The sequence below is a fragment of the Pagrus pagrus genome (genome assembly GCF_965226575.1).
Source record: "Pagrus pagrus genome assembly, chromosome: 6".
Taxonomy (NCBI): Eukaryota; Metazoa; Chordata; class Actinopteri; order Spariformes; family Sparidae; genus Pagrus; species Pagrus pagrus.
The window spans coordinates 17493299-17517885 of record NC_140190.1 but is presented as its reverse complement, the minus strand read 5'-3'; the positions used below and the strand labels follow the sequence as shown (position 1 = coordinate 17517885).

The 24587-nt window shown below is 41.3% G+C and overlaps 2 protein-coding genes across 2 annotated transcripts; both read left to right on the top strand.

Moving 5' to 3' along the window:
- Positions 1 to 698: 698 nt before the first annotated feature.
- Positions 699 to 9470, top strand: LOC311258091 (vitellogenin-2-like; the record flags this gene model as incomplete). The annotated part of the gene is made up of 34 exons (XM_084354137.1): positions 699 to 738; positions 1119 to 1139; positions 1269 to 1420; positions 1534 to 1785; positions 1881 to 2042; positions 2131 to 2279; positions 2366 to 2516; positions 2611 to 2768; positions 2846 to 3011; positions 3106 to 3231; positions 3318 to 3536; positions 3634 to 3851; positions 3938 to 4035; positions 4122 to 4246; positions 4513 to 4614; positions 4702 to 4821; positions 4915 to 5101; positions 5181 to 5274; positions 5383 to 5568; positions 5651 to 5801; positions 5889 to 6105; positions 6198 to 6715; positions 6795 to 6839; positions 6920 to 6988; positions 7093 to 7299; positions 7385 to 7527; positions 7623 to 7761; positions 7860 to 7989; positions 8083 to 8266; positions 8373 to 8467; positions 8559 to 8653; positions 8750 to 8915; positions 9048 to 9209; positions 9297 to 9470. 34 exons carry the CDS (start codon positions 699 to 701, stop codon positions 9407 to 9409), a joined length of 5160 nt encoding a protein of 1719 aa, XP_084210263.1. The 3' UTR covers positions 9410 to 9470.
- A 4610-nt stretch (positions 9471 to 14080) lies between these two features.
- On the top strand, positions 14081 to 23809 carry LOC311258891 (vitellogenin-1-like; the record flags this gene model as incomplete). The annotated part of the gene is made up of 34 exons (XM_084355571.1): positions 14081 to 14120; positions 14716 to 14736; positions 14987 to 15138; positions 15233 to 15484; positions 15568 to 15729; positions 15811 to 15959; positions 16046 to 16196; positions 16296 to 16453; positions 16527 to 16692; positions 16795 to 16920; positions 17014 to 17232; positions 17320 to 17537; positions 17622 to 17719; positions 17803 to 17927; positions 18008 to 18109; positions 18226 to 18345; positions 18440 to 18626; positions 18796 to 18889; positions 18972 to 19157; positions 19248 to 19386; positions 19470 to 19686; positions 20547 to 21049; positions 21147 to 21191; positions 21307 to 21381; positions 21482 to 21688; positions 21785 to 21927; positions 22010 to 22145; positions 22236 to 22359; positions 22430 to 22610; positions 22700 to 22794; positions 22881 to 22975; positions 23161 to 23326; positions 23436 to 23597; positions 23697 to 23809. 34 exons carry the CDS (start codon positions 14081 to 14083, stop codon positions 23807 to 23809), a joined length of 5127 nt encoding a protein of 1708 aa, XP_084211697.1.
- Between the last annotated feature and the right edge of the window lie 778 nt (positions 23810 to 24587).

Below are 24587 nucleotides of genomic sequence, written 5' to 3'. Positions count from 1 at the left end.
GTGGGCAATTATCCTCAACCTTCATAAAGGGGCAACTGTGTGCTGAGGATTATGAAGAAGGCCATGTGTGCCTCTACGCGTGGGTTGCGACTCAGCTTTTTTAAAAATATTCACCGTCAATGTTTTTAAGAATTTCAGTATGAAATAGCCATCACCAATGAAGGCTTTTCCACCTTTTTGCCAGAAAAGTGCCTTGAATTTATTTTTTTTTGTTCCCTACCAAAGAGCACCTTCATTATTTTTTTTGTTTTGTTTGTTTTTAGACTTTTTTCTTTCTTGAACAAATATATGTCAGATTGCTGCCTTTGGCGTGTCAACACTTCAGGATCAGGTTGACAAAATTGCAGGTCATGACATTTTGTGAAAAGACGGAAACGTCCACGTCTCGACCTTCTATGATAACATCCTACATATTTTCATTACACATTTTATTTCACTAGAATGTTTTTTCGGTTGTAATAATTGATTATGATTATTTGTTTCTGTCATGAGAGAGAAAACTTCTTTGGGTTTTGGACATCAGGCTGTTTGTGCCAGGAAAGCACTCTGTTTGTCTGACCTGCGTATTCAGGGCACCGTAACATCAGTGACAATGAAATCTGATATTTAGTTAATGATACATTTTGACTGGCACACAGTCAGCAAAAACTGGCTTTAAAAAGGGAGCCTGTGGTTACCATCATTCACATTCACCAGCCATGAGGGTGCTTGCACTAGCTCTCACTGTGGCTCTTGCCAGTAAGTATGTCTTTATGCATTTACAGTGAATTCAAACTAGGATAAAACTTAAAATGACATTATTTTTAGGAAAATGTTTTTTTGTAGAATGAGATAATAGTAATGATTACAGGGGTGTTACAATTCAACCCTGATATTGTGTTTTATTTGGAAAAAATAAATTAAATAAGATACTGATTGACAATAATTGTATTTTAACTACTAGTGTAATGTTTATATATGACCAATGCTACAACAGAAAAAATAGACATTAAGTTCTTAAGTTATAAGTGTCAATTTGCCAGTTTTGGGAAAAGTATATCTCCATTTTCCAGAGTTTTTTAAAACTTATTTTTCCTTTATGAACACCAAAATAACCTGGTTTTTTTTCTATTTTGTAGCTTGCTACCAGGTCAACCTTGGTAAGTTGTCACTCATCACATTAAAAATGTCAAATTAAATAAAAATTAGAACAGCATGTTTCTGTCTCTCAGTTTACGAATTTTACTGAATGCATTCACTCAAGTTTGTTTTCTTGTCTACTATTGCAGCCCCAGAGTTTGCTGCGGGAAGGACGCACATGTACAAATATGAAGCACTTCTCATGGGCGGCCTGCCTGAGGAGGGTCTGGCACGGGCCGGAGTGAAAGTCCGTAGCAAAGTTCTGATCGGTCCAGTGGCTGCTGATGTCTTCATACTGAAGGTAAAGACCTTCAAAATGTTTTAACACTATTCATTTATAATCAATAACAAGTGAATTAGAATAATGATTCTCCAAGTGTTCACATTCATTCAAACTGTCACTCCTCCTCACAGCTTGTTGAGCCTGAAATCTTTGAGTACAGTGGCATCTGGCCCAAAGATGCTTTCATCCCAGCCACCAAACTCACCTCAGCCCTGGCTGCTCAGCTCTTGACCCCCATCAAGTTTGAGTACGCTAACGGCGTTGTGGGCAAAGTGTTTGCCCCTGCTGGCGTCTCTGCAACTGTGCTGAACATCTACAGGGGAATCCTCAACATCCTCCAGCTGAACATCAAGAAGACTCAGAATGTCTATGAGCTGCAAGAGGTATGAATGCCCCTTTTTTTTTAGTTTTAACCTATAAAATGCTGCAATACTTAAAGTGACTTTATATTGATTTTATATTGATGTTTGTGAACCAGCCTGGTGCTCAGGGTGTGTGCAAGACCCACTACGTCATCAGTGAGGACGCAAAGGCTGATCGCATCCTGTTGACCAAGACCAAGGACCTGAACCACTGCCAGGAGAGAATTGTTAAGGACATCGGCTTGGCCTACACTGAGAGATGCGCTGAGTGTGAAGCTGTAAGTGCAATTTCTGTCTCCCTTCATACTCTCTAATACTCTCCGGGACACTGCCAGTGTGATGACAGTTGTTGGTTTGTCAATGCAGAGAGGAACGACCCTGAAGGGAACTGCTGCTTTTAACTACGTCATGAAGCCAACAGCCACAGGTGCTCTGCTCCTGGAGGCAACTGCTACAGAGCTCATCCAGTTCTCACCTTTCAACATCTTGAATGGCGCTGCCCAGATGGAGGCTAAGTATGTGGATTAAATAAAAAAGAAGCATTTCCCTCAGCACAAAGTGTCACAGTACAGACTGATGTAGTGCTTATTTTTACTCACAGGCAAAGCCTGACCTTCCTGGAGATCCAGAATACCCCAGTGGAGCCCATCAGAGCTGAATATCTTCACCGTGGATCCCTGCAGTACGAGTTTGGCAGCGAGCTTCTCCAGACACCCATCCAGCTTCTGAGGATCAGCAATGCCGAGGCTCAGGTACTTTAAGAAATATTCCTTCTTAATCAGATTTTAGTTTAATTCATCCTGTAGCAACAAACTTTGACACAGGAAATATTTTGTTTACTGACAGATGGTCGAGATTCTGAACCACCTGGTGGCCAACAACGTGGCCAAGGTCCACGAAGATGCCCCTCTGAAGTTTATTGAGCTCATCCAGCTGCTGCGTGTGGCAAGATTTGAGAATATTGAGGCCCTCTGGACTCAGTACAAAGCTAGACCAGATTACAGGTAACTGCAACTTTCAGTCCATGAAGGGCAAAGGAAAATAGTGCTCTTGATAAAATAATAATATCTCTCTTCCCTAGGCACTGGATCCTGAATGCTATCCCTGCCATTGGTACTCACACTGCTCTGAGGTTCCTCAAGGAGAAGTTCCTGGTTGGTGAGCTGACTATTGCTGAAGCTGCTCAGGCCCTTCTGGCATCTGTGCACATGGTGACAGCTGACATGGAGGCCATCAAGCTTGCTGAGGTAGGTCAATACTAAAGGTTTTGTTGAGCTTTTTGTTGATTATGTGAGAACTGGGAGGCATACTCAGTTCTTTATCTTTATTGCCACTCCTCAGGGCCTGGCTATGCACCACAAGGTCCAATCAAACCCAGTTCTGCGTGAGATCGTCATGCTGGGATACGGTACCCTGGTTGCTAAATATTGTGCAGAGAACCCAACTTGCCCAGCTGAGCTTGTGAAGGTATGTATCACTTTTACATGTGTTTTATATGACTGAAATTGACTTGAAACACCAGTGACTTGAATCTTTTTCTGTTCCTCCCACAGCCAATCCATGAGATTGTTGTCCAGGCTGTCGCCAAAGGTGAAATTGAGCAGCTCATTGTCGCCCTTAAAGTCCTGGGTAACGCTGGCCACCCTGCCAGTCTTAAGCCAATCATGAAGCTCCTACCCAGCTTTGGCACAACTGGTGCTTCTCTGCCACACAGAGTTCACATTGATACTGCTCTGGCCCTGAGGAACATTGCTAAGAAGGAGCCCAAGATGGTGAGACCTCATTTTCTGATTCCTACCATTATTATAAGCAAATGCACTCCAGAGCTGTTGTGCAGTTTCATTAATAACATTCATCTTTGTGAATTAGGTCCAGGATATAGCTGTTCAGCTGTTCATGGATAAGGCTCTCCGCCCAGAGCTCCGTATGGTCGCTGCTATCATTCTGTTTGAGACCAAGCTGCCCATGGGTCTGGTGACCACTCTCGCTGATACCCTTTTGAAGGAATCAAATCTGCAGGTCGCTAGCTTTGTCTACTCTTACATGAAGGCCATGACCAAGAACACCGCTCCTGACTTTGCCTCTGTGTAAGAATTTAAATATTTCTTTTTCCAGTTTCTTGCCATTTAAACATGTCAGCGCCTAGAATCTCATATACTTTAACTCTGAACAGTGCTGCTGCTTGTAACGTTGCCGTGAAGATCCTCAGCCCCAAGTTCGACAGACTGAGCTACCGCTTCAGCAGAGCACTCCACTTCGATGCCTACCACAGTAAGAGCACAGCAGCATAAAAATGTATCATGAGAGATTTCAAATTTTTTTTTAAATGTGGTTTGACAGAGAATTTCTCCCCGCAGACCCCTGGATGATGGGTGCTGCTGCCAGCGCCTTCTACATCAACGATGCTGCAACTGTTATGCCGAAAGCCATCTTGGCCAAAGCTCGCACCTACCTTGCAGGGGCTTATGCTGATGTTCTTGAGGTATGACAATCATGTCTCATATAGCAGGTTAATGCTCTGAAATGCTCATATATATCTGGCATGCAAGACTTACAAACCTTGGGGCAGGGTTAGGGTTAAGGAAATATAGCTAGCCTGTTGGATTAATGTCTACACCTCAGGCTATTAACCTTTGGATTCTGTGCATTGGTAATCTTCAGATTAGATATATTTGCTGTAAATATATGCTGTAATTATATGCAAGGTATAGTTAGTATGGCTATATTGGCTATTTTTCCTTTTCTCAGTTTGGAGTAAGAACTGAGGGAATCCAGGAGGCCCTTCTGAAAGTCCACAACCTTCCTGAGAATGCTGAGAGGATCGTGAAGATGAAACAAGTCTTGAAGGCTGTAAGTTCAAGGGATCTTATTATGCAATCAGTGCAATTTGTTTGTAGAAGCTATGGTGTTTGATTTACTATTTCCTTCCCTGCACAGCTTTCTGATTGGAGGGCTCATCCCACAAGCCAGCCCCTGGCCTCCATGTATGTCAAGTTCTTCGGACAGGAAATTGCTTTTGCCAACATTGACAAAGCCATTGTTGATCAGTTGATTGAGGTACAGCATTTTCTACTGCACAAATGACTGCTAAATAATATTTCTATTGTGAACTCATTATCTGATATCTTGTTGATAATTTCATGTTTACAGCTTGCAAGTGGACCAGCAATTCAGACTTATGGCAGGAAGGCTTTGGACGCTCTGATGTCTGGTTTCGCCTTGCATTATGCCAAACCAATGCTGGTTGCTGAGGTTCGTCGCATCCTTCCCACCACTGTCGGTCTGCCCATGGAGCTCAGTTTCTACACTGCTGCCGTGGCTGCTGCATCTGTTGAGTGTAGGTTCCACTGGTGTAGCTTAACTGTTGCTGATTTAAAAAATGATGTATACTGATGCTAAATATGTGTTTTTTGTAGTCCAAGCAACTGTGTCACCACCTCTGCCTGAGAACTTCCACGCTGCCCAGCTTCTGAAGTCTGATATCAGCATGAGGGCTGCCATTGCTCCAAGGTAATCTACTTGAGACTCGAGGACTAATTACGCTCCTTTCTTAATCAGTTTGATTATCAAAAAACAAAAACGTAAACACTTAATGTTAATGTTTTATGTCCTTTACAGTATCTCCATGCATACCTATGCAGTTATGGGAGTGAATACCGCTCTGATCCAGGCTGCCCTGATGTCAAGAGCCAGAGTTCACACAATCGTTCCTGCAAAGATGGAAGCAAGAATCGATTTGATCAAGGGCAACTTCAAGCTTCAGTTCCTGCCTGTTCAGGGCATCGATAAGATCGCAAATGCACTGTATGTACATCACATCACCAAGCAGCGTGTATCACCGGGTTTTGAATCTTTTTCTTAATACTATTTTTCTTTTCTTAAACAGTGTTGAGACTTTTGCTATCGCAAGAAATGTGGAGGACCTCGCAGCTGCCAAAATGACACCAATGATTCCAGCTGAAGTTGCAACACAGCTGTCAAGGGAGATCTTCACCTCAAAGATTTCTAGGATGTCATCCTCTCTGCTTGGTGATATGGTGAGTTTGAATCATTGACCGCCTTTTCCAACACAAACATCTACCTTACTTCAAATTAACGTGGTGACTTCTGGTGTCGTCTCACAGTCAGCATCATCTGAAATCATTCCTGTTGACCTGCCATGGAAAATTGTCAGCAAACTGAAACTCCCTAAGGGCTTTGAGAAGAGAATGTGTGCTGTGATTGAAACCTTTGGAATAAAGGCATGCACTGAGATCGAATCTCGCAACGCCGCCTTCATCAGAGACTGCCCACTCTACGCCATCATTGGAAAACATGCTGTCTCAGTTGAGGTTGCTCCAGGCAAGTGAAATGGATGACTTAAATTACTGATAGAGTTGTTTTTTTTTAAGAAGTTGCTAAAATGTAGTATCTGTTTATTTATTTGGTTGCAGCTGCCGGACCAATCATTGAGAAGATTGAAATTGAGATTCAGGTCGGAGATAAAGCAGCAGAAAAGATCGTCAAAGTGATCAACATGAGCGAAGAAGAGGAAATTCTTGAGGACAAGAACGTGCTGATGAAACTCAAGAATATCCTGGTTCCTGGTCTGAAGAACAGAACATCAAGTTCTTCCAGCTCCAGCAGCTCTCGTTCTCTCAGCTCTCGCTCTAGCAGCTCCTCCTCTGCGTCATCACGGTCCTCCTCCAGCTCCTCCTCCAGCTCCTCCTCTCGCCGCACTAGCAAGATAGTCAATGCTGATGTACCCATCGGCACGACATCCAAGAGGGTGACCCACCGCTCCAGCAGCTCCTCCAGCAGCAGCATCAAATCAAGTGGACGCTCCAGCAGTTCCTCCAGCAGGTCTAGCCTTGGCTCAAAGAGCTCCTCCAGCAGCGCTTCAACCAGTCGCTCATCTTCCAAGTCCAGCTCCTCCAGCTCCAGCTCCTCCCAGTCCAGCTCCCTGTCCAAGGTGAGACAACTCCAACTCTATTAAAAAACAGAATCATAAAGTATGTGCAGCAACTAATCTACTTATTTTTCCATTACAGCAAAAGCTGTACGCGATGAAGTTTACTAAAAACCACATCCACCAGGTAATCTTCTGATTGTTTTGAGACAGCTGCATCATGTACTCTGTTTGAACAGGTTAAATGTATGGTTTCTTTGTTCGCAGCATGCCCTCTCCACAGCCCGCACCAACAGCAAGAGCAGCGCCTATAGTTTCGAAGCCATCTACAACAAGGTAAGTCATCAGACCAAGGCTTGTCAGGACTCTTGTACTCAGTGGAAAACAAAATTAAACATTTATAAAACTCATTAGGGTTAATCTATTGTTTGCACTCTAAGGCCAAGTACCTGGCCAACGCCATCTCTCCTGCTGTGACCGTCCTCATCCGCGCTGTGAGAGCCGACCACAAGGTTCAGGGATACCAGATCGCAGCTTATTTTGACAGAAACGCTGCCAGAGTGCAGGTCATTTTCGCTAACCTGGCCGAGAACGACCACTGGAGAATCTGTGCTGATGGTGTGAAGCTGAGTGACCACAAGCTGATGGTAAAAAACTTTGATTTGGTTACATTGGAAAAAGTAACAAATGTGTATCACGCTTTAGATGTTAACTGATTTAAATTTCTCTCAGGCCAAGCTTGCCTGGGGCATTGAGTGCAAACAATACACGACAGAAATCATAGCTGAGACTGGTTTTGTGGGTAAAGAGCCCGCAGTCCTCCTGAAGGTGTCCTGGGAGAAACTGCCAAAGGGCATGAAGCGCTACGCAAAGGAGTAATGTCACAAATTAATTCAGATTTCAAACATTTTCATCCGTTTTTCAAGTTATTAAAAACTTAAAAATAACCTTAATCTTTATGTCCGCCTAGGATCTCTGAGTACATTTCCCGCATCGTTCAGGAGGCAAAAATCAGCGTGGCAAAGGTCAAGAACAGTCATAATCAGATCAGACTGACTATAGCTGTTGCTACTGAGACAAGCCTGAATGTCGTGCTGAAGACCCCAAAGGTACAGTTTTATCTGCGTGCAGAAAATATCTGCATTGTACTGTGTCAACCAGTTTGTATATGCACACTATTCATAACCATTTTGATTTAATATTACAGAGGACCATGTACAAACTCGACGTTGGTCTCCCTGTTAATATGCCATTCGGAGACACCGCTGCTGAGCTGGAAGCGTACCAGGACAACTGGGCTGACAAGATCTCCTTCATGCTCACCAAGGCTCACGCAGGTGAAGACATTTGAAGAATCACTGAATACTGAGGCTGATCCGTGGACAACTAGTAGAAAACTGATAATAATTCATCTTTTCTGTCCTCTCCAGCTGAGTGTGCCATGGTCAAAGACACACTGGTCACATTCAACAACAGGAAATTCAAGAACGACATGCCCCATTCTTGCTACCAAGTTTTGGCTCAGGACTGCACACCAGAACTTAAATTCATAGTTCTGCTGAAGAGGGACCAGACACAGGAACAGAACCAGATCAATGTCAAGATCGCAGACATGTAAGGACAAGCAGCATTTATGTCTAAATCTTTTTGGGGAAAGACAGACAATGGTCCGTTTCTGGAAATTGACTATATAACATGTGTTTCAATTGTGTTTCAACAGTGATGTCGACATGTACCCCAAGGACAGTGTTGTAATGGTGAAGGTTAATGGAGTTGAAATCCCCATCAGCAACCTGCCATATCACCATCCTGCAGGTTTTTTATTTTATTAATTCAAATTTAGCTGTCAAGCTCACATTTTTTTTAATTAGCTGAAAGCTAAAAAATCACATATTTGCACTTTCAGGCAAGATTCAGATCAGACAGAGAGGTGAGGGCATCGCTCTCCACGCTCCCACCCATGGTCTCCAGGAAGTCTACTTTGATCTGAACGCACTGAAGGTGATGCAACAAATCTGGCTCCATCTTTAAATTTGGATCGCATTTGACTTTGATTCAAATCTGCAAACGCTGAACTGTTTGGGTTTTGTTTTTCAGGTCAAAGTTGTGGACTGGATGAGAGGACAGACCTGTGGACTCTGTGGCAAGGCTGACGGTGAAGTCAGACAGGAGTACAGCACACCCAACGAACGCCTGAGCAAGAACGCAGTCAGCTACGCTCATTCCTGGGTTCTGCCTGGAAAGACCTGCCGTGATGCATCTGGTAATTATAACAAACCACACCACATCAGTGTTTAAATAACTCTAGAAAAAACTGTCAAGAAACAATACATAAGGACAACTGTAGTTAAACGTGTTTCTACACTGCTGACCTGCCTTTTTCACTCTTCTCCAGAGTGTTACATGAAGCTTGAATCTGTGAAGTTGGAGAAGCAGGTGATCCACCTCGGCGAGGAGTCCAAATGCTACTCTGTTGAGCCCGTGCTGCGCTGCCTGCCCGGCTGCATGCCATTGAGAACCACCACCGTCAAAGTCGGCTACCACTGCGTGCCTGCTGGTAAGTCTGCAAGAAACAGTCTTCACAAAACTGACTGATACTGCATTTATCTTATCTTTAACTGCTTTACTCTCTCCATTTTCGCAGACACTACCCTGAACCGCTCTGAGGGTCTGAGCAGCATCTACGAGAAGAGCGTCGACCTGAGGGAAACAGCAGAAGCCCACGTTGCCTGTCGCTGCACCGCTCAGTGCGCTTAACATCTTTGCCTTCAGCCATATCATGTTTTATTCTGTGTTTCATTCAAGCGCTATGACTTCGTTTGATCTGTAAATTTAAATAAATATCAGAAGCATCAAGCATGTGTTATCTGAATTTCTTTACAGGTGCAGCTGCTAAACATCAATAAAACAAAATCAAAGTTCACTTTCACTTCGCATTCATTCTTTATGATCACCACCGTACATGTCAATATGAAACATAGCTCATATGAATAAATAAGAAATCATTAAAAATGCAGGCAAAATCATAAACAGGCAAACATGATTCTCCAGAGTCGACTCAGTCTAAGACAACAGACATGACATAAAGTCACGTCGGTGTGTAAATTTTGAAAATTCAAAATGAATGTGTTTGACTGGGACTGACAATATACGATTGAACTTTATAATCCCAAAGGAGATTGTTACAAATATTTACAATACAATAAAAAAAACAAAAAAACAAAACAGTGATAACTAGTAGGTTCCCCAGGTCAGGGTCATCCACAGCAGTTTAAGAAAATACGAGTATTAAATTTAATTCCTCCCTTGTGATGTCTTTTTTTCTTTACTGCTTTTATTTGTTGTCTTGATGTGATGTCATCTTCTTATCGTCCTTTATTGATATTAATCTATTATTTATTTCTATTTTTGCATTACTTCCTGAACATATTGACTTTTTGTGCTCTTACACTTTCTGTTCTGGCTTCTTATTTTAACTCACCTAAGATGAGGCTTCCTTGTGTTTGGCTTGACTGTTGAGTGTTTATTCTGTAATATCGTCTTCCTGAGTTTCCTGCTTTTGCTTTATTTGCAAAAAAAGCTCTTTGTAAACTCTGTTTTTAAAGGTCCTATATAAATAAAGTTTATATATTATATTATATTATATTATATTATATACATATAAATATTAGTGAAATATACAAAATATAAAGTGTTTAATGAGTTAAATGCAAAAACCAGTGTCCAATACAACAACAATAGAAGTATGACAAGTACAAAAGTAAACTAAAAATAAACTAAAATAGAAAAAAGTAGCATTGACAATGACATTGAGAGTCAAATTGGTAGTGATATTGAAGGTAGCAAAAAGAAGTAATATTGCACCTGATAATCAACGTAATAATACAAATAATATCAACATTATATTATATATGATAATAGTAATGAATGATACTGCACATGATGAAAAAGGTAATAGTGTACATAATATCAATATCATTTTGTGAGTGTCCTTTGTTTCAGCTGTCCTTCCTACAGAACAGGAAAGAGTTATACAGTTTATAGAGTTATACAGTTTATCATATTATAGAGAATAGAGGGGTTTTGGTTTATATAGAGAATGATTAGTCGATTAGCTACGTTTAGCATAAACACTTGAAGCAGGGGTAAGCGGCGAGCTTGGCTATTTCAGAAATATCAAAATATCAAATGAAGTCATCAGCACTCGCAATTAAGTAGCCTTGATAATACTTTTAATAAGGCACAGCAGCAGAAAGAAACAGACACGTTTCAGCCCGAGGCCCCCTTCAGGCTGTCATCAGTTGTTTTGTGATTTTTTGTGTGTGTAGACACCCAGTACACTGATAGGACTTTTGAGTTGAACATGCCACTTCTTTTTGTTTGATGTTTCAAACATGCCCATCAGCACCTTTAAAGCTCACCAAATTACCTGCTGTATCTAGATAATGTCAGATGAAAACAACACTGTAAAAACATCATTTTGTGCTTTTAAGGGAGGTTCGTGTTGCAACAATTTCTTGATAAATGACAATTTATCAATCTGCCCAGCCTTCTCAAAATCAGTGACATTATGATAAACAAGGTTGTATTAGTATAATGCCAGTATAAGTATATCTGAGTATGTTAAAGTTGCAGATCCATAAACTGGCAAAAAAACAGGATGCATGAAAAGTGGGACACTGTGCAGGTTCACCTGTTTTGACTAAATGCATTTTTTTTTTGTGAATATGCACTGATAAATGGTTATATCAACTAAAATCTTAAAGGTCCTGTTTTATTCCTGATGTTGAGGCCCTCACTTCAGAGGGTCCATTTGTGCTTCATTATTTCTAACCCTCTGACTCGGCATGCTGAGAAAAGGAGTATGACAGAGAAAATATGTACAGCCATCCTCACCCCTGTCAGTCATAAATGCCTCATGTTGCCTAAGAGACTAATACCTAATCTAATACAGGTTACAAACTTCTAACTTTAACGGCATCTGTTCTAATCAAAATATAGAACTGGTCCAAAAAAATGACTTTCTTATTTGAAAATCAGTGTTTTGGCAATATATTGATCAGAATCAGAATCAGAATACTTTATAAATCCCTGGGGGGAATTATTCACACAGCTCTGAAATTTCACAGGCAAGGCCAGGAGGGAAGTGTTCATACATGAAATTGTGCATCAGGAGGGGCTCTAAGATAATTTTTACCTCTCTAGCATGTTAATCTGGCCATGTTAATTGAGAACAATTGTTACAAAGATCAAAGGAATTAAGACAGATCAGAGCTCAATTAGATTCAGAGCTGATTACAAGTACATCTGGATGACAAAAATGTTGTACTTGCCCTGATGAAGGCCTTAACGGCTGCAATGCAGGCGCATGTTTTTATCAGATTTGAAAGGTTTTTTAACCCATCGACCTCTTTAGTGCCTCAGACTTCTTCAACAACTCTGAACTAGTAGGATCCCAAAACTGAGGAGCGCCAAAGAAGCATCATCTTCCACACTCGAGCAGCACTCCCTGCATACTGCTTGTTGTATGAAATTTTTGTCGTGCCCATATATACGATAGCTGTGAATACATGAATATGCCTGAATGTACTGAGTTGTACAGAGACAGTGAATGAATTACTCAATCAAATGTGAACATGAACAAAACAATTATTGATTTAATTATTTTATCATTTAAAAAGAAATGTAATAAATGAAAAACTGAGTCATTCATAATTAAAAATGACAACTGACTAACTTTGTGATTGAAATGCTGCAAACACATCATCTAACTCTGTGGCAAGACCTTTTAGAAATGTGTACAGTATACAGGAGACATTTATTATTCAGTTATTAAGAATGATACCACTGGGCAATAGGTAACACTCTTTTTTTTAGATATCAGAAAAAGTCAAGAGAGAAATGACTTGACTCACGGTTCACTGTAGGCTCGAAAAATTGTCAAACCACCAGCGTCCGGACCCGCAATCTATGAATTGAGATGTAAAATACTTTAGTATAGATGTAAAATACTATACTATAATTTAAATAAACACTTCTTAATAAAAAACAAAAATTAAAAATAAAAAGGTCTTTAGAAATAAATCAACAACAACAAGGCTGTGGAAAACAGGTGTTAAATGGTTAATTATAGTTTATATATTTGGTTATAGTGTAATGAGACTACAAGGTTGAGAAGTAATTTAAATAAAAAAGGGTCATTCAGTTTATCCATAACAGGATTGTCAATGAGTTCCCAGCTGGTGAAGTCAGGAGAGAAAATAGATTACATTTGAAAATGTCAATAGAGCTTGCCTACTGTATGAAAGAGAAATATTTGTTAATAATTGATATTCTGTATTATTTAGTTTGCTAATGATGAATTTTCCAGCACTGTGTAGATTCATTGTAAACAGCTAAAATGAAGAACATGTACTAAAGAGATTTATTGAAACACCTGTCAACTAAGCTTGGACGTATTTTCAAGAAATAGACAGAGCCGCACCGACACTTGTTAGTAAATGAACAAGCAAAAAACATTTTGTGTCAACGCATGGTAATAACACCTCCAATTCACAGCTGAACGGAGCAGAAATGTCATCACGTCAGTGGTCACCCTGACCACGGCAAATACAGTGAGCAAACAGTCACAGTCGTGGTGCCCTCTTGTGTGAACTTTGAAACTCCTTTTCAACAATATGATGAAGAGAAGGCACAGACATTTACAGCATTCACAAAATAAATGAATAGCTCTGTTATGAAAAATGGAAGACAACAATTATTCAAGCCAACGAGTATGAAGCAGAAATTAACAGAATCAATTTCGCTCGAGCTAAATAAAGATTTTGTCATTTCTTTCCAACTTTAATAAAAAATGTGGGGTCCTACAAACTTTGGGTAAAAAACAACAACATGGGTTTCTTTTCATCGTTTGGGAAAAGGTTGTAACTAACTGTTAAACTCCTTAAGTTTATTCACGATATGTTTTTTTTTTTTATAAATCTTTAAATTGTTTCTTTTTCTTCTTTTATATGGTATATCAAATAAAAACTACATATTTACAAATAAGGACACATAGAGTAACTGCCAAAGGTGATATTTTCAAATAAAGAAAGGATTATTATAGGAAAACAGGGTTTTCTTCTACCATATTATTGTAAAATGAATTGTGAGACACAGCAAACATTTTGAAACAGGATGATTAACTTTGACTTGGCAGATTTGAGGAGAATAAGGTCAGGTGACCCTAACTTTTCATCCACCCATCCAACACACTGCCCCATACTCAAAAAGACAGTTTGTTTGAATCTAAAGGGCGATATAACCGATCTATCTCATAAAGTGCCTTTATCAGATGTACTCTCCATGTCATCCTGGTTGTGCTTTGTCAGCAGAATTTTTTTCTTAAAAGGCTGCCTGTGACTGCAGATGTTCACAACCCCATCAGCCATGAGAGCGGTTTTGCTTGCCCTTACGCTGGCCCTTGTGGGTGAGTACGACTTTGGTTTTTACAAAAGCATTACTTTTTTACAATTTTTATCAGACACTGAATATTACTTTACATTTTGTGTCGTTTTAAAATAATCTCTGTGAAATGTTTATTTTTAACAAAGAATTTAAAGTTAAATGTTGTGTATCATGGTACATTGGCTTTAAATTTCATTTCATTTATGTAAACAGCACATTGTTTTTAAACTTTTATCCAGTTTGTCATGAAGTAAGTTTAAGTTAAAATACAATTCCTTTGTTTGAGCTTTTTTCTTTGCTAATGTAACAGTGCAGGCTAACTGGTTGATGTTTCCAGTTTTCCTGTTTTTTTAAGTCATATTATGACCCCAGTAAATGGAATGTAATGTTTAATTAGATAAAGTTAATTTAAAGACAAAATTGAAAACTGAAAAACATTTTTCAATTTCACTTCTACCTTTAAGTATTTAGTTTTTGAATTTTAAGGTATCTACAATGGAATAATATTACATTGGATTTTTCTAATTCTATAAAAAGTGCTAAAATGTTTGAAATTAGATTTAATAGTTTTACCATTTACTTGATGGATTACTGATTTCTTTTAAATTTTATTTCAGCTGGTCAACCTCATAACCTTGGTAAGTTCAGGACTTTTTTATGATCTTATTTTAATTTTTTCGATCAATATATGGCGACTGATAAAAAAAAAAAAAGAAAGACGTTGCATTGCAACATTTACCGCAGCTAAAGTTAACTGAAAGTAAACTATCATGGTACAATCTATCTGTTTCATAATTCATGGTTCATGATGATGTCAGATATAACTCGGATATTTTTGGGGATAAGGTGGAATACTTCTCACTTCTCTGAGTGAAATTGTTCTTACAGCTCCTGAGTTTGCTGCTGGCAGGACTTATGTTTACAAGTATGAGACGTTGCTCCTGGGCGGTTTGCCCGAGGAGGGTTTGGCAAAAGCTGGGCTCAAAATCAGCAGCAAAGTTCTCATCAGTGCCACAGCCGAAAATATATACATGCTGAAGGTAAAGATAAAAATCATGTTTAAGAAAACAATCCATTTTCATTTTAAACGCACATGACAAACGACATGTTATACATTTCATTTTCTCACTCTAGCTTGCGGAACCGGAAATCTTTGAGTTGAGTGGCATCTGGCCCAAGGATCCTTTAATCCCAGCAACCAAGCTGACTTCAGCCCTGGCAGCTCAGCTCATGACACCCATCAAGTTTGAGTACACCAATGGTGTTGTTGGGAAAATGTTCGCCCCTGAGGGAGTCTCTACAATGGTGCTTAACGTTTACAGAGGTATCCTGAATGTCCTTCAGCTCAACATCAAGAAGACACACAACGTCTATGAGTTGCAGGAGGTTTGTCAAAGATCCTTTAGCACTGATCCTAAATCCTTTACAGGAAGTTGAATCTCCCCGTAAATGTATTCTCTTCTCATCAGGCTGGAGCTCAGGGTGTATGCAAAACCCTCTATGCCATCGCTGAAGACGAAAAGGCTGAACGCATCCTTTTGACAAAGACCAGGGATCTGAACCACTGTCAGGAGAAGGTCATGAAGGACTTGGGGTTGGCATATACTGAGAAATGTGCCAAGTGTCAGCAGGTAAGTTCAAGCCATTTTTGTGCAATGCAAAAGTATGAAATGTTGCATGAGATTAAGAAACTTTGTGGTTCATCTTCACAGGATTCAAAGAACCTAAGAGGAGCCACAGCGTACAACTACATCCTGAAGCAAACTGCTGGCGGCATTGTAGTCCTTGAGGCAGCTGTCAATGAGCTGATCCAGTTCTCACCTTTCACTGAGATGAATGGCGCTGCTCAGATGCAGACCAAGTATGTCAAAAGATACTGGGAATGTAATAAGCTATTGTTTGAAGGTGGTGGAGCTGCAGATGAACCTTTCTCTGATTACTTTCAAGGCAATCCTTGGTGTTCCTTGAGATCCAGAAGGCCCCAATTGCACCCATCGCAGCTCAGTATCTTCACCGTGGATCTCTGAAGTACGAGTTCTCCACTGAGCTCCTTCAGACACCCATCCAGCTCATCAAGGTCAACAATGTGCAGACCCAGGTATCGTCTCAGACTACTTCGGTGAAGCCATAAATGACAGTATGTGAATCTCCACTATATTAAATGACTTCCTCTTTAATCCTGTGTTCTTACATGTAGATTGTGGAGATTCTGAACCATCTGGTCACCCACAACGTGCAGACAGTTCACGAGGATGCCCCTCTTAAGTTCTTGGAACTCATTCAGCTCCTCCGCTCAGCCCGTTTTGAAGACCTGGAAATGCTCTGGAGCCAGTACAGAACAAGACCAGCCTACAGGTGACTTTTAATATTTGAAAAAGACAATATATGGCATGTGTACAGGTTCACTCACTCCACTTTCATCTTCCAGACAGTGGATCCTGGATGCCATCCCCGTCATTGGAACTCCTGCAGCTCTGAGATTCATCAAGGAGAAATTCTTGGCTCATGACCTGACTGTTGCTGAAGCAGCTCAGGCTTTGGTTGCATCCATTCACATGGTGTCAGCAAGCACTGAGGCCATCAAGCAGCTTGAGGTGGGTATGAACAACAAATCAACATATAAACAACAAAGCAAGTTATTCTGGTGGCAATAAGAATGGATACACAACAAATTTCTGATCGTTGCTCTCTTCTAGGCCCTGGCAGTCAACAACAAAATAGTGGAAACCCCAATTCTGCGTGAGATCATCCTCCTTGGCTATGGTACCATGATTTCCAAATACTGTGCTGAAATGGCTGTCTGCCCTGCAGAACTCATCAAGGTGATTCAACCTGGTTCTTTTCATATACTTTAAACTCTCCTGCACATTTCAGGATGAGAAATGGTTATTCTAATTTCTCATTTTCCTCATCAGCCCATCCAGGATCTCCTTGCAGGTGCTGTTGCTAAAGCTGATACCCAAGAAATCATCCTGCTCCTGAAGGTTTTGGGTAATGCTGGCCATCCTTCAAGCCTTAAACCAATCACAAAGATCCTGCCCATCCACGGCACTGCAGCTGCTTCTCTGCCCATGAAAGTCCATGCTGATGCCATCATGGCTCTGAGGAACATTGCAAAGAAGGAGCCCAGAATGGTGAACTCTTAACACTGAAGAGTATTTCAAGCTATTCTAGTTTTTACATAAAACTCCGTACTCAATTTGCTTTCTCCTGTAAATTAGATCCAAGAACTGGCTCTTCAGCTGTACATGGACAAGGCTCTTCACCCTGAGCTGCGTATGCTTGCATGCATCCTGCTGTTTGAGACAAGGCCTGCCATGGGTCTGGTGACAACTCTTGCCAACATTGTGAAGCAAGAGGAGAATCTGCAGGTAGCAAGCTTCACCTACTCACACATGAAGTCCCTGACCAGGAGCACCGCTGCTATCCATGCCTCAGTGTAAGAGCGCAGTCTGATCCCCATTCATCATCAAGTCTATCTCCTCATGTCCACTTACTCAGCTCTTGTATGTTTTCATTGCAGTGCTGCAGCTTGCAACGTCGCTGTCAAAATCTTGAGCCCAAAGCTGAACAGACTGAGCATGCGTTTCAGCAAAGCCATCCATGTGGACAGCTATAACAGTAAGGCAGATGTGACATCTGATTAATGTTACCTCAAGTTTCTTTTCTTTTCTGTAGCATTGACTAACATCAAACTTTTTCAGGTCCCTTGATGATTGGTGCTGCTGCCAGCGCTTTCTACATCAATGATGCTGCCACCATTCTGCCCAGATCTTTTGTGGCCAAGACCAGCGCCTACCTTGCTGGAGCTGCTGCTGATGTTCTGGAGGTATAAGGAAAAGAAAGTACCTGCTCTCTGAGGTATTCAATCAGAAATGTGATGTTTTTAACATGTTGCATTTGTCCTAGGTTGGAGTCAGAACTGAGGGACTCCAGGAGGCTCTTCTGAAAAACCCTGCACTGATCAACAATGCCGACAGGATGACCAAGATGAAGCGTGTCATTAAGGCTGTAAGGAATGAAACACCAGGAAGTCGCAAATACAAGAACAGATTAGAATATAATGGCGCATGATAAAACACAGCAAGCTATTGATGAGTTTGACGATGTTTTCCCTTTTTCCACAGATCTCTGAGCTGAGGTCTTTACCCGCCAGAACACCTTTGGCCTCCGTCTACATCAAATTCTTCGGACAGGAAATTGCCTTTGCCAACATTGACAAAAACATAATTGACCAGGCCATTGCGGTACGACTCCAAAGTCAACGTCAAGACCGATTTCATAATTGTTTATCACATTTTTTTGTGAGACACAATAGTAATTGTAAACTCCACCCTACAGCTCGCCACTGGCCCCTCTTTGCATACATTTGGTAAGAATGCCATCAAGGCTCTGCTGTCTGGTTCATCCTTCCATGTTGCTAAGCCTCTGCTGGCCACTGAGGTGAGGCGTATCCTGCCTACTGCTGCTGGTCTTCCAATGGAGCTCAGTCTGTACACTGCTGCTGTGGCTGCCGCAGCCGTCCAAGGTAAGCGGAAGCTATAAAAACATCCACAGTTTAGCTTGTTATGGTACTTATCCCACTAATGTAGCTTTTCTTATTAGAAAAGGTGTTGTCTTGGCCATCTAATAGTGGAACCAAGATCGTTAAAAGAATTATACTAGGTGGTGATGCATGGTTTTATTTTTTTTCTTAGTCAAGGCCACCACAACACCAGCTCTGCCAGAAAACTTCCTTCTGGCTCACCTTCTGAAGACAGACATTCAGTTGGAGACCGAGATCAGACCAAGGTATATACAATGTCTGACACATAAATGAGTTCAAAGTACATCATGTCATGAGATGTCACTTACAAATGTCCTCTGCTTCTAGTGTTGCTGTGAACACATTTGCTGTGATGGGTGTTAACACTGCCATGCTCCAGGCTGCGCTGATTTCAAGAGCTAAACTGAACTCGATTGTGCCAGCCAAGATCGTTGCAAGGCTTGACATCAATGAGGGCAACTTTAAGATCGAAGCCCTGCCTGTTTCTGTGCCTGAAAACATTGCAGCTGTGCAGTAAGTCTGACTTTTTAAAACTCTGTCTGCACCTTGTAAGAAGTACTTATCTTTTGAGCTTATGTGATTAAGTTCTTTTTCTTTCAACAGTGTTGAGACTTTTGCTGTGGCAAGAAACATTGAGGATCTTGCTGCTGCAAGAATCACTCCCATCATCCCTGCCAAAGTCTTGAAGCCTTTCTCAAGGGAGATTCTCACTTCTAAGCTTGCATCTGCTTCTGCTAGTTCTGTGAGCATTTAACCTTTGTCTTTTAAAATAACTATAAAAGTATCTACATTTACAAAATAATTATTATTTCATTCTTTTCATAGTCACAGTCCTCAGAGATCATTGACCAACATGTGGCTGATGCCGAGCACATTGTGAAAACCAAAGCTGCTCAGTATGAGAAGAAGTACTGTGCTAAAGTTGCTGCCGTTGGACTGAAGGGCTGTTTCAAGGTTGCCACTGACAATGCCGCTTTCATCAGGGACATTCCCCTGTACAAACTGGCTGGAAAGCACTCTGTTATTCTTTCTTTCAAACCAAGTAAGTCTTCAGAATACAATACTTTGCACTGCATTTTGTAGAAACAATGGCATGACGACTTCCAGTTGATAGGTGAATGCTCCAGTAAACTTTTCACTTTTTATTACATTCAGCCCTCTAACTTCCACGCCAAAACAAAGCCTGTCTTTTTTCTCGTGTTCCTTTTCTTATTTCTCTAACTTTTCTCCTGACAAACCCTCTAACCCTGACGCACCGAAAGGTGCCAAGTCGAGCAAAATCCTGTGAAGAGCGATCAGATCTGGCCCACCAAATCGTAGAGATTGACAAGCAATATGCTCGACCTCGAGGCCTTTATAAAAAACGACTGGAACTCAAAACTATATTTGACCTGCTTACAACTCATTCAATTGAACACTACCTTCTAAGAAAAAAAGGCCATGTTTTACATATATGGGGACAAATCTGAGAAAATGCTAGCTGACCAACGACGATTATTTGATGTCATTTATTTGGCCTCTGAAAAAGTCCCTGAATGTCTTTTTCTCTTGATGCAGAGAAAGCATTTGATCGTGTTGAATGATACGACCTATTTGCTGTTCTGGATTATTTTGGTTTCAGACCGAACTTTACTTCATGGATTAAGCTGCTATATTCTGCTATATTAAACTGGTTAATTCAACCTCTCTATGGGCTCATCACTGCTTAATCCAGTTCAAAGTGGTACATAGGGCTCATATTTCAAAAGCTGAAGCCTCCATCATCCATATGTACTGCTCATGCCCGAGTTTTAACAAGTACTGGATGGAGATCTTTCATACTCAATCTCAGGTGTTTAATGTCAAATATTAATGGCATTAATGGCACCAAATATTAATGGAATTATTTAATTTCACTTTCAGTTGAAGGGGAAGTCATTGAGAGACTGGAGATGGAGATTCAAGTTGGACCAAAGGCTGCAGAGAAGCTTATTAAACAGATCAATCTGAGCGAAGAAGAAATCGTTGAGGGCAGACCAGCTTTGATGAAGCTGAAGAAGATCCTGGCTCCTGGTCTGAGGAATCGCACCTCATCCTCCTCTTCTAGCTCAAGCAGCTCTCGCTCAAGCGTAAGCTCAAAGTCCTCTTCCAGCTCCTCATCTTGGGTCACCAGCAAGGCCATTGATGTAGCTGCTCGCAAAAGCATAAACAGTAGGAGCAGCAGCAGCAGCAGCAGCAGCAGTGGCAGTAGCAGCAGCAGAAGGAGCAGCAGCAGCAGCAGCAGAAGGAGCAGCAGCAGCAGGAGCAGCAGCAGCTCCTCCAGATCTGTGAGCAGCTCTTCTTCCAGGACCAGCTCTGCATCTAGCCTTGCATCACTCTTCAGTGCTAGCTCAAGCTCCTCTCGCTCCAGTGCTCGTGTCTCAAAGGTAAACACCTTAAGATTGTTTTGGGACGTTGCGTGTAAGAATATAAGTACATGTAACAGTTAGTGAGGGATCTGACAAAGATATTTCCTCTGAACAGAGAGTGGCTTATCCCCACAAGTTCCAGAAGGACCACAAGAAGCAGGTATGTTTAGATGGTGCTTTAACCAACGACAATGTATTGTGCAGTTGTAACATGTTTTGACCTAAGTTGCAGCTTTCTCGTGGCGGCCTTTAACTTCCTTGCATTATTGTTGTAGGCTCTCACTTCTCAAGCAGCATTACTTTCCAAGAGCAGAAGCAGTGCCGCAAGCTTTGAGGCCCTCACTAAACAGGTGAATCTTTGGTCATCTTAAATGAATTAAAAAACATCTTCAAATCTTTTCACTAATGGGTTTTGTTGATGTACTGAATTAACCCCGATCGTTCTCACAGAACAAATTCCTTGGCAATGAAGTACCTCCTGCCTTTGCCATCATCGTCCGTGCTGTCAGAGCCGACAATAAGATGATGGGATACCAGCTGGCAGTGTACTTGGACAAACCTTCCACCAGACTTCAGATTATTCTGGCTGCCTTGGCTGCCGACAACAACTGGAAGCTCTGTGCTGATGGAGCTCTGCTGAGCAAGCACAAAGTCACTGTAAGATATTGTCTTGCTTATATAGATACAAGGACACAATTTAAAAAGGCTACTGTTAAAATCATCCATCCTATCATTGCATCTGTCTCTCAATAGGCTAAAATCGGCTGGGGAGCAGAATGCAAGCAGTATGACACCATGATTACAGCTGAGACTGGTCTTGTTGGTCCAAGCCCTGCAGCTCGCGTCAGAGTTGCCTGGAACGACCTCCCTTCTTCCATTAAACACTACGCAAAGAAGTATGCAACTTCCAATGGACTGTTAGCCTACTCACATGCATAATAGATGTGAAATGTCTGACATTTGGAAATTCTTTTACAGGGTGTACGACCTCATTCCTGCTAACATGCTGCCTGGCTTGATTAAAGGAAAGGATGAAAACAGCGTCAATCAGCTATCAATGACAGTGATTGCCACATCTGACAGGACCATTGACTTCATTTGGAAATCACCAACAGTACTAATAATTACATACTTCTCCCAAAATATAAAGTCACATTTGTTTTTGCATTTTGTTTCTAATAATTGTGAACTATTCTGTCCCCAGCGTACTTTCTATAAGCTGGCTTTGCATCTTCCCTACCCTCTGCCGCTTGATGGAATCAAAGGTCTCACCCCCTTCGATGGCTTAGCTGATCAAGTCCACTACTTGTTTGCAAAGGCTGCCGCAGGTAAGAGGTGACACCTTGTTTAATATGAAATCCATAAACATTAATTACTAACAATTTTCTTTCTTCATAGCCGAGTGTAGCTTCAACAGAGACGCACTGACCACATTCAACGGCAGGAAATACAAGAACGAGATGCCGTTGTCTTGCTACCAAGTTCTGGCACAGGATTGCACAGATGAGCTGAAATTCATGGTTCTGCTGAAGAAGGATCACATTGAACAGAACCACATCAATGTGAAAATTGCTGACATGTGAGTGTACATTAAAAACAAGAATGAATCTGTGGTTTCCATCCACAAGGCGGAAAAACTAAATAACATTATCGCTTCTGCACTTATAGTGATATTGACCTGTACCCGAAGAACACTGACGTGATCGTGAAGGTCAATGGAATGGAAATACCCATTAACAACCTGCCTTACCAGCATCCTACAGGTACACAAAGTTTAAAATTATTTTCATGTGATGTATTTAAATTAGTTTGAAGTAAAGGATTCTGATCCGGTTGTTTGTTCTGTCAGCCAAAATCCAGATCAGACCAAAGGGTGAGGGCATCTCTGTGTATGCTCCCAGCCTTGGTCTTCATGAAGTCTACTTCGACAGGAACTCATGGACGGTAAAGGCAACATTAACTATGGACAAGTTTATGTAAAATTAACATCCTTTCCTTTAAATATAAAGGTTTTTTTTAGTATAAATGGATTTCCAGGCTTACAACTTTGACCTCTGAGAAAAAAGATAAAGATCTTTAAAGAGCTGTTACACTTTCGATGACACTTTTCGTTCGATCTTCTCATGCAGGTTAAAGTGGTGGACTGGATGAAGGGACAAACCTGTGGACTCTGTGGAAAGGCTGATGGGGAAGTCAGACAGGAGTACCGCACACCCAACGGACGTGTGACCAAGAGCGCAGTCAGTTATGCTCATTCCTGGGTTCTGCCTGCCGAGAGCTGTAGGGACACCACTGGTGAGACACAATGGTTCATTGACAGCAACACTCATTTTTAGCTTTAACTGCATTTGGTTAAAGCAAGTCTTTTGAACACGTAATGATGATCAACACCTTTCTATCACAGAGTGCCGTATGAAGCTTGAATCTGTGCAGCTGGAGAAGCAGGTGAACATCCATGGCCAGGAATCCAAATGCTTCTCTGTTGAGCCCGTGCTGCGCTGCCTGCCCGGCTGCTTCCCTGTGAAGACCACCACTGTCACTATCGGTTACCACTGCGTGCCTGCTGGTGAGTCTGCAAGAAATCCTAGCTGGTTCAAGAGACAGAAATTGAGAATATGGAGAAAAATTACAGTTCCTAATCGCTTTTCTCCCCTCACTTGTGCAGAGTCTGCCCTGAATCGCCCAGAGAGTCTGAGCAGCATCACCAACAACAGTGTGGACCTGAGGGAAACAGCAGAGGCCCACCTGGCCTGCAGCTGTACTGCTCAGTGTGCTTAATAATATTGTCCTATGTCAGTCACTTACATTTTTATCTTGAAATAAAATTTGATCGGCTCTTGACTGCATCTCAAATTAAGTCTCTGTTCAAGTTCTTTCATTTATACCGACTCCACAGAGCTACTGCAATGTATTACATGCAATATGTGAGAACTTGTCAGCTGTCAAATTCCTATTTATTACAAATAGGGGGCATTAGCCTTTATCACCAGAGTAACTGTTAACTGTAGCTGCTGTTAGCTAGTAAGCCTAGTTAACTGTGCAGCTAGCAGCTAGCTTGTATTAGCTGACTCTGTTAGGACTGGGAGCTCCGAGAACCAAGGGATTGTTGGCGTTGTTTACTATCAGACTATCACCTCTTCAAGTACAAACAGGCTAGGGGCTAACTGTTTAGCATGCTAACTTAAATAGATATCTCTGCAACATAACATCAAGTGTTATTTCATCACATTCTATTGATACCTAATTATAGTTGATTTACACATTTTTTAAACTACCATTTTTACAAACAGACTGCTGCAGGAGTGGGTCCTAAAACGGGAGCGTACCTATGTTCCCCGGGTCCTATGTTCCCCGATCGGGGAACCCTAACCCTAACCTAACCCTAACCCTAACAGCGGGGAACATAGGGCCCTTTTTCGAAAAAAAGTTCCTGTGTTCCCCGGTCACATACACAGCAGGGAACATAGGACTCTTTGGGTGAACAGTGGGGAACATGGGACCCTTTTTTTAGAAAAATACACTTTGTAGTAAGACACTTTGTGTTGTTGACGTTAAA